The sequence below is a fragment of the Mastomys coucha genome, unplaced genomic scaffold, assembly GCF_008632895.1.
Source record: "Mastomys coucha isolate ucsf_1 unplaced genomic scaffold, UCSF_Mcou_1 pScaffold22, whole genome shotgun sequence".
Classification (NCBI taxonomy): domain Eukaryota; kingdom Metazoa; phylum Chordata; class Mammalia; order Rodentia; family Muridae; genus Mastomys; species Mastomys coucha.
Genome location: NW_022196905.1, coordinates 69,706,203 through 69,715,635, shown reverse-complemented (window position 1 = coordinate 69,715,635; position 9,433 = coordinate 69,706,203). Strand labels below are relative to the sequence as shown.

Here is a 9,433-nt window from a genome sequence, read left to right as displayed (position 1 = left end):
TAGATGTAAAAAAAAAAAAAATCCTCAAATGTATGATTTTGGAATTCTCAAGTGAAATCCAGTTCAGTGGGAGATATCAGGCTACTAAGGATGGGGGCCCCCCACCCCACCTATGCCAAATAATCAGTGGTACAAATAACATAGCCATTTCCCAACTAAAGTGTGATACAATTCTATAAATCATCTACAGGCACAGGCTGGGCGACCCCTAGTTTCACCAGCGGCTGGTACATACCACACAGCTGGGCCTGACCTTATCTGTGTTTCCAGGGTAACTACAGAGGTAATGCCAAGGTCATTGAAGCGCAAATATAACCAAGTGCAAAGCTTGTACAGCCGCCCTGTGCAGCAGCGAGCAGTGATTGCACACAGACTTGAGACTTTAAGACCTGGAGGAGCCTTCAGGCTTGCCCATCACATGCACCCCTGTATTTATTGTTCAAGTGGGGAAGGTGAGAGTCACTTAGCCCAAGGTCATATGACCACATGGAGGCAGAGGCCTGACTCAGACTCTTCAGTTCTCCTGTGTTCTCTCGTCCATTCAAATGGTATCCATCCTACTGGCTATGGACCAAATGACTTAGGTACCAGGTCCTCAAAAAGGACACTACTGTTTTAGTTCCTATAATTACATGTTCATTAAGATTTGTTCTCATGGCACATTTTTATACTCGGAAAAACATGTGCTTGTTCTTTTAGGAAGCTCAGAGGTTCGCCACAGAAATGTTGCCAGGATATAGTATTCAAGGCAGGGCAGGTTCACTGTGTTGTATGCCATTATTCCATCAGTGAAGCCAGCCTGCTCCTTCACCATTTTAGATGCGATGACATAAGCAGGCACTGGGGGGCGATCTTTCCAAAAGCAAATACCTTTCCAAACTCATGTGTTCTAAATGAACGTTGGTCAGATAGTTTCTTAAACAATTTTGTTGTTATTGTTGTTGTTAAATGATATTCTAGAGAATTTCATTAGAAGAGAATATTTAGATAACTCTGGCTAATTGCCTATCCTGGACACTCACTGTCAAAGAGATGTAATCTATCACCTTTCTCTTAAAACAAAACAAAACATCAAACAAAGACATACACGATGACAATTCCAGACATAAAAAACACGCATGCCTCTGACACAGCTAAACTCTCATTCCATGCTAGAATCTATGAGGAGGCGGTCTCATATGCTTCTCACGGAGCATCGACATCAGCATACCGTTGTTGTGGAAAATGCAAAGCACCCATGCAAGTGTATGAAGTCACTAGACTGGGGGGACTTACCAGGAACATACTGCTTAGTCGACTGAAAAATAAAGCATAGTCTTTGGGAGTGATTCAGTTAAACTTTTAGGTCACTTAAAAAAAAAATTCCATTTGCTCTGACCATGGTCCTCATTCCCCGCCCTCCCTCCCCCCACAAGAGCAAAGCCCTCAATATTTCCAAAGTCACCGCTACAGAGATCAAAGGAGGCTCCCAAGTCCAGGGGCCAAAGCAAAATTAGGCAGCCCTCATATGAATGGGACCACACACTGGTCAGTGTTCTCTGCTCACCCCCACCCCCTTCTTGTGCTAATCAAATTGTCACTTCAGGAAAGTTGATGGCTTTACATTTTATCAATTAATGAGGTCAGAGTACTTAAAAACCATACCTCCATGTTAAAAGGAATTAGTCACTCATATATTTTATTGAGTTTCTATTTTTTTCAATATTGCACCATTATGTGCACTGTACAACACCAAAACCCACGTTTTAAAGCCACCGTGGTATGTGGTAAATGTTACAGAGCAGATATCACTGGAGGTAACAGGCCAGTATCTACCTTTCAAAGAATTTTTTTGAAGCCCCTATAAAATACAGCTATTTCATGGACTGAATTCTGCACATCATTCCCTTCAGTAAAGGGATGTGATAGGCCAGGGGCTCCGAACCTATTGGTAATCAAAAGACTGGAAGAAGGAAATGGGTTAATGCTTTTCCCCGACTGCTACTGTCCTCTCTCTTCAACGTGTGTGAAAAGTGAGTGTGTGAAAAGTGTGTGAAAAGGGACAGCTTGCTTCTTCGGAGTCTCAAAGTACAAGACCACAGCCAGCAGGAACAAAAAGTAGGAATCCCGCTCTGAAGTGCCTGCATTTGCAAGCCAGGATGGACTGGCTGTGGGCAGGAACCTGGCCTTGGTCAGCGGGGGCTGAAGGCAGAAGGATCTAGGCAAGGTGTGGGTGTGGCTCGGGTGTGGCTCCAGGGTGTTGGTTGCTTGCTGGTTTTTCATACATCTCCTTGCACTGAGTGTATGACCATCGGTCATACGCTATCCAGCTTGTGCCCGGTAGAAACAAGAACAGGAAAAAAGAATAGGAAAGTTACTTTTGAGTGAAATCAATCTGTTCTCGGGCCATCGTTTCTTTTGCTTTTTTCCTTCTCATCCACAGTCAGATGGGACTCAGGAACTCAGAGACTACAAAGTCTACAGCAGGGTTCTCAACCTTCCTAGTGCTGTGGCTTCCATAACACAGTTCCTCCAGTTGTGGGGATGCCCAACCAAAAGAATTATTTTTGTTGCTACTTCACAACTGCCAGTTTTGCTACTGTTACGAATGGAAATGTAAATATCTGATATGCAGCCCTGAGACAAGGTCGTTCAACCCCCAAAGGGGCTGAGGACCTCTGGTTTAGGTCATCTCCAGGTACTCGCCCCGCAGAGAAGCTGCTTGCCCTGGCATTGATTCCTGGTTAAGGAAATTCTTCTGAGCAATGGCACAACTCTACATAATGACAATCTCTTGTTCCTTTTTTTTTTTTTTTTTCAAAGCCTTTCCTGGACCTGTTCTTTTAATCACATTTAGTATAGTACTGCTTTACCACATTTTCACTGCTAGGGAGTCACCAGCTAAGTCAATGTTCATTGAGAAGGCTGCCCACATTGCAGGAGAAAGGGGTTGTATGGTTCCTTCTAGACAAGGTGGCTGGGAGCTAGCTGCATTTGCAGACACACGGGAGTCTCGCCTCTCCCCACCTCAGGCTGGAGGCTCACACGATGGAAGTGAGCAACGCAGACTCTGGCTAGAAGCTCAGACAACTTAATGGTTAGGAACTCTCTCCCCCCCCCCCCCCCCCCCCCCATGCAAGCCTCATAGCTTCTCTTGGGGACTTGTTCTCATGTCTTGTAAGGCGCCTTTCCCAGCCAGTTAGAAGTAAGGAGGCAAACAACAAGCCCTTCTCCATGCAGGTTTTATTAGTTTTCTTGTAATCTTGCTAGTTTCATTTTACTTATTTCTACTTACATTTTATTAGTTACATCTTGTTAGTTACATCTTACTTATTATTATTTCTACTTACTCCTATTCCTATTCTTAGTTCTATTCCTACATCTTACTTCTATCCTTACATACTTACTCCTACCTATCATACTTACTCTTCTATATCCCATACTTACTCTTCTATCCCATCACCAGCCCTAATTCTACATACTTACTTACTATCTCTACATACTTACTCTTCTAAATCTACATCTTACCTCTAACCCATCACCAGCCCCATTTCTAAATACTTACTCCTATCTCCACATACTTACTCTCCCTCCAGTCTCTCTACTTCCTCTCTCCAGCTCCCAGCCCTTGTGGGTTAAATACTTTCCCTGGTCCCAATCAGCATCAGCTACGTGGCAAAGCATAATAGGCTGCGGGAAATCATGCCAGCTTGCATCACAAACTGGAGGCACTCAGCTTCTCCAACTAAGGGCTTGATTATCAATGCTCTCTGCTCTGGCCGGAAACCAGGTGTTCAAAATATATGTATATAGAGTGGCAGCTGTGGCTCCCCACAATGTCCAGTCAAACAGGAGGCAACAGTTGGAGGAGAGGAGAGAGGGCAAGCCAGGGGTGGAGATGGTGGTATAACAGTGCTAAGGGTGCCTCTCACACCTTTACTGTGCTATGGAACTGTGCTAAGACCTCACTTAGAACTGAGTGGGGTCTAAGAAGTCAAAGCTTTCTCTCCTGAAGTGACCCCTGACCCTCCCACTCCATCATTCAAGGACCAGCCAGGGACTCTTCCACTGCCCTTCACAGAGGATGGGGGTGGGGTGGGCTCCTCTGGCTCTGGTCCTCCAGTCTCAGGCTGCCTTACCTGAAGAGTTTTGACTTTGCCCAGGATGTTGTCCTGTGACATTGCTTGAACTGTCTGCTCACTTTCTGCTCCCCCATCAGGGATAAAAATACTGTCATGGGAGAACGCCCGTGCTCCCATAGAATAGTTGAAGGACCTGGAATGCAAATCATGTGCTTCATTTTATTAGGATGATAAATGTCTTCTCCAGATTCAGTTTTCTGGGCCCCCTCCCACCCCCCCACTCCAAGGGTTCCACCCACATCTCTTACTCCAAGGGTTCCACCCACATCTCTTAGCTTATTCAGAAAGTCCTTCAACGCCACTGTCTTCCTGCAGAGGGTTGACAAGGAGCAGGGTGGATGAAAGGTTCCCATGGGAACGGGAGAATGTGGCCCCAACAATCTTTCTCAGAATCATTCACAGCAAGGGCTTGGAGCAAGGTATTTATCTATAAAAGCAATGGTGCTGAACTTGTAACTGGAGGACCTGTCCAGCTGAGCTGCGACTATCAGGTTTGTTCCAGAAAATCTTGCTAACTAGTATTTATGAAGTTGCGTCTAGATCTAAATGAGCGTCTTTTACTTTCCATCAGACCACAGTGCAGATATACAGAGCAAAGCCCTTGGAAGAAGAGACTATCAACGCTTGAAGAATATGACCAAGGGGGAGTAACCCATGTTCAAGCCATTTGACAGGTTTTGTGTAGTTCAGCAAAAACTGCTGTGCTTTAGCTGTGGTTTGAATCAAGGCTCCAAGTGTTGGAAGCTTGGTCTCCATGGTACTAGCATTAGGGAGTACAAAAACCTTCATGAGGTAGGGTCATTGTGAACAGTGCCCTGAGGAGGAGTTGATGCAATTCCCATGAGACCGTAGTTCTCGTGGATGACTAAGAAGAGGAAGACTAGCCCTCCCCACACTCTGGCTTCCCCTCTCCCCAGCTGAGGCATATTGTAAGCTGCATCCACTTCTGTCTTATATCCATCCTGCTGTGATACCATCCACCATGACACAATGTAACCAGGGAGCCTTGAGCGGGGCCAGCACCATGCTATTTGAATTGTCAGCTTTTCAAACTGAGTCAAACAATCTTTTCTAGGTGTACCCAGCCCTCTAGGAACTCCGGGTAATTTTGTCATAGGCATGAACAATGTTACACTTAGTGGAAGGCAATGCTACATTTAGTAGAGAGCTTAGGATGTACAAAACCCTAGGCTTAATTTCTAGCATCAAAAAGAAGAGAAAAATTAGATGCTTTCCAGCTGTAGGGTTGCACCTCAAAGGTGGATGGCCATCTACCTACCTGATGAGAGATAAGCACAGTGGGGAGAACAGGAGAAGGAAGCCCCAGGACACAACTGGTCCTCACAGTGGCAGACACAACAGCTTGCCCTCCCTGTATCAAGGTAGCCCATTTCAGTGGTGCCAGGTGACAAAGGCTTAAAGAGCACCACCTCTTCCTCCCTCCTTAGAGTGGAACCTTAAGGGGAGTTTGTCTCTGAGACCACGTTCAGGAAAGCACAGGAGGAACCTCCCTCCACCCAGGTCTAGACGGGAGCCTGGAAGACTGATTGAACTATGGCGCTAAAGAATCCCTGAGGTTCAGGGCCAAAAGGCTGGAGGGAGAGCCCCTGTGAACTTAGGCCAGAACAAGTAGCCACGTAACCTCTGGTAGGATGAGACCGCACCAGGGAGTGTTAATGTCGTCATCTCTTTAGTCCTTGCAGCATCAAAGTTGAACCAGCAGAGAGACTGACTGAGTGAAATCTCGTGCCAGCCAGCCGATAGATCTTAGAGTCGGTCAAGAAGGACAGAGGTGGTGGTGGCGCACGTCTTTAATCCCAGTACTTGGGAGGCAGAGGCAGGCTGATTTCTGAGTTCGAGGCCAGCCTGGTCTATAGAGTGAGTTCCAGGACAGCCAGGGCTACACAGAGAAACCTTGTCTCAAAAAACTAAAAAAAAAAAAAAAAAAAAAAAAAAAAAAAAAAAAAAAAGAGGGCCAGAGGTATGGGAGGGGAAGAAGACACATGCCGGGAAGGCCCGTGTGTACAAAGGCTGGACATTCAAAGTTGAATGATGGTCCTGCCTTCAGGAGAATCGCAGGCCTTACAGGGCAGCAGCTTGGTTTGTGAACCATGGCACATTACTGTTTTTGGAAGTATGAAGTGAAATGAAATCTCTCACCATCTCCCAATCCTAAGAAATGGTGGTGTGGTGCTTGAGAGATGGCTCAAGTTAAGAGCTGCCTCTTCTTCCAGAGGTCTTGAGTTCAATTCCCAGCAACCACATGGTGGCTCACAACCATCTGTAATGAGATCTGATGTCCTCTTCTGGTGTGTCCAAAGACAGCGACAGTATACTGATATATATATATGTATGTATATATATATATATATATATATATATATATATATACATATATGAATATCAAACAATCCTTATTACAGTAAAAAAAAGAAAGAAAAGAAAAGAAACAGTGATGCTATATTTTTAGCAAAGGTTAAGAAAAATAAACTTCTAGGCCCGTCCAATGATGTCAGGGAATAAAGTTTTCAATCAATAGTTTCAATCAATGGGACTAAAACTTTCCATAGTTTCTGTCTTAAATCCAAACTTCTGGCTACAGTTCAGATAAGAGACAATTCACTTCTACATGGTCTATTAAAATTTTTATTTAAATTATTTTTTTAGTGTGTATATGTACAAGTGCATGTGTGTGCACATGCATGCAGAGGCCAGAAGGTCTGTTGTGCCTTACAAACCAGCCACCTTATTTTTAGTAGGCACTTTACTGACTGAGCTATTGCCCCAAACCATCTACATGATGCTCTTACATATATACACAAGATTCTCAACTATTTATATAGATGTATAGTATGTGTCCACACACAATTCCATGTTTTTTGTTTTGTTTTGTTTTCTTTTTCTTTCTTCTTCTTCTTCTTCTTCTTTTTTTTTTTTTTTTTTTTTTTTTTCGAGACAGGGTTTCTCTATATAACCCTGGCTGTCCTGGAACTCACTCTGTAGACCAGGCTGGCCTCGAACTCAGAGATCCACCTGCCTCTACCTCCCAAGTGCTGGGATTAAAGGCGTGTGCCACCACCGCCCGGCGTTTTGTTTTCAAGATGGGGTTTCTCTGTGTAGCCCTGGCTGTCCTGGAACTCACTCTGTAGACCAGGCTGGCCTCGAACTCAGAAATCCTCCTGCCTCTTCTTCCCAAATACTGGGATCAAAGGCGTGTGCCACCACTGCCCAGCAAAGCTACAATGGTTCCACTGGGGCACAAACCCACCATGTTTGTTTAATGCTTAATAAATGTCTGCTACTTTGCTGTGCTGGCCCCCAGCATTTGATGTCCAAACATCCCTGCTTCTAGATGATTTATGTTGAAAAAAAGATCAAAAGACTAAAAGTGCTAGTTAGAAAAATTATAAGAAATACGGTGCTAGTAATAATTCTAGCTAAACACAATAAGACATCGTGTGTGTGTGTGTGTGTGTGTGTGTGTGTGTGTGTGTGTGTGTGTGTGTTTACATCCTCTTGCTGCAATATTTAAAACCTACATGTAGGAACCATTATTAGGCGTGCTTTTCAGATGGGAAACTGAAATCCAAAGGCCTGTGATGGCAGAGCCTGCCAGTGATTCAGATGCTGGCCTCTGTGTCCTTGGTCTGCTTGTCTGCTTTTACAGAGAGAAGCAAGCCTACCCTGCCTGAGTATGGTAGCACGTAACAGTAACCCCAGAACTCAGGAGACAGGGGCAGGAGGATTGCCCTAAGTATGAGGAGGGGCTACACACAGGGACCCTGCCTCAAAGACACAAATAACAAATGCAAGACTAAAACCAACAAACAAAAACCACAAACCAACACAGAAGTAAGCCCATTCTGTCTTACACTTTCCGAGTTTTACTATCTTTGTTTTCAGCTCTGCTTTGGTTTTTTTCCCCAAGATGCTATGCTGTCTCTCTGCACTGCTACGCAAATCAAATCGTACTCTCCCCAGTTCTCTTCCCCCTTCTCTCTCTCCCTTCCTCCTCCTTCCTCTCCTCTGTCCTCCCCTCCCTCACCACTTCATGTTTCTGCAATTACTTTCAGTCTGGGATTAGCACCACAGACAAATCTAGGGCTGATGTCTTTACAACATTTTATCCCTTCATTTAGAACGCAGCACGAGTCTGTGTGTTAAGACTGTCGTTCATTTCTCTCAGGAATGCTTTAGTACTTTTTTGAACAGAGGCCCTGAACATCCTGATAGATTTATTCTTATATGCCTGGTGGGTTTGATTTTTTTCATAAATGGTATCAAAAATCTTTATCTTCTGTTTTCTTGCTGGTAGAATATGAGATGAAATTACTTTTGTTTTATTTTTTTGAGATTTATTTATTATTATTATAAATGAGTACACTGTAGCTGTCTTCAGATGCACCACCCCTGTACTCTGTTTTGAGATGCCTAGGAACATTTATTGAGCTCTACGCACTATGAATTAAAAAATTAAGAGGATGACTTCCTTTATTCCAGAGAGGACTCCGAGACTCTCCAGCAGGCAGCCAACAGCAATGGAGGAGGACTCCAGCCAGCCACACGCTGGTCCATGGCTGACCGGCAACTTCTTCAAGGGGCTTGAGCTCATTGTTGCTTCATGCCCACCTCTAAGCGATATATACCTGGACTCTCACCAGAGCCCGAGTTACTTCTCAGAATCCCATGATAGTTCCCGAGCCTCGGGTTTCCTTCTAGCAACAGAGACTACTAAAACCTGTGCTGGTTTTCCACCCTGTTTCCCTGGGCAGATTTCTAAATCAGCACTTCAAAAAGAAATCCAAGCTGCCTAGACTTGTCTTTGTTCTTTTGAGTTTCCTCTTCTCTTATGATCTTTTTCTTTCTGTTATGATTTACATGTTCTTTTAAAAAATATTGATTTAAAATTTTGTCTTTGTTGGGTCATATTCTTTCCCTCTTGTGAGCCACCCTAGTGCTTCCACACGCCACCAACTTCAGGTTTTTTTTTCAGGGGGATCACAACAACCCCAAATAATAATAATAATAATAATAATAATAATAATAATACAGGTAAACAAAACAAAACCCCAAAGACAAAAAAATATATGAAACCATGACAAAAACACATCACAAAACCTATGGAATCCATTTTGTATTAGTCAATTACTCCTGAGCAAGGAGCCTTCCATGGAGTATGGGAGATAATATAAGCTCTGGCACTCTATTGGATAAAAGGGTTTTTCCTGCCCACAGCAGGGAGCAATTGCAAATACCTTCTTGGTTAGGGGTAGGACTTTGTGTCTACACTAGACTTGTCTGTCTTGAATTTA

The 9,433-nt window shown here is 44.0% G+C and overlaps 1 protein-coding gene and 1 long non-coding RNA gene across 12 annotated transcripts in view; one reads left to right on the top strand and one right to left on the bottom strand.

Annotated features, from left to right (window-relative positions):
- Cracd (capping protein inhibiting regulator of actin dynamics) overlaps positions 1-9,433 on the bottom strand; it is a 230,075-nt gene that overhangs the window by 27,389 nt on the left and 193,253 nt on the right. For 6 of the 10 annotated variants that reach the window (XM_031342805.1, XM_031342801.1, XM_031342796.1 and 3 more), the window contains one exon: positions 4,119-4,254. The exons of 1 other annotated variant lie outside the window; for it this stretch is intronic. In XM_031342805.1, the coding sequence (XP_031198665.1) occupies positions 4,119-4,238 (120 nt within the window). In that variant the 5' untranslated portion in view covers positions 4,239-4,254. Of the gene's footprint in view, positions 1-4,118; positions 4,255-4,360; positions 4,483-9,433 lie in introns of those variants that run through there. 3 more of the 10 variants (XM_031342799.1, XM_031342800.1, XM_031342798.1) reach the window with 3 other exon arrangements.
- LOC116071300 overlaps positions 4,523-9,433 on the top strand; it is a 28,230-nt gene continuing 23,319 nt past the window's right edge. For both annotated transcript variants that reach the window (XR_004110809.1, XR_004110810.1), the window contains exon 1: positions 4,523-4,612. This is a non-coding gene — a long non-coding RNA (uncharacterized LOC116071300). The remainder of the gene's footprint in view (positions 4,613-9,433) is intronic.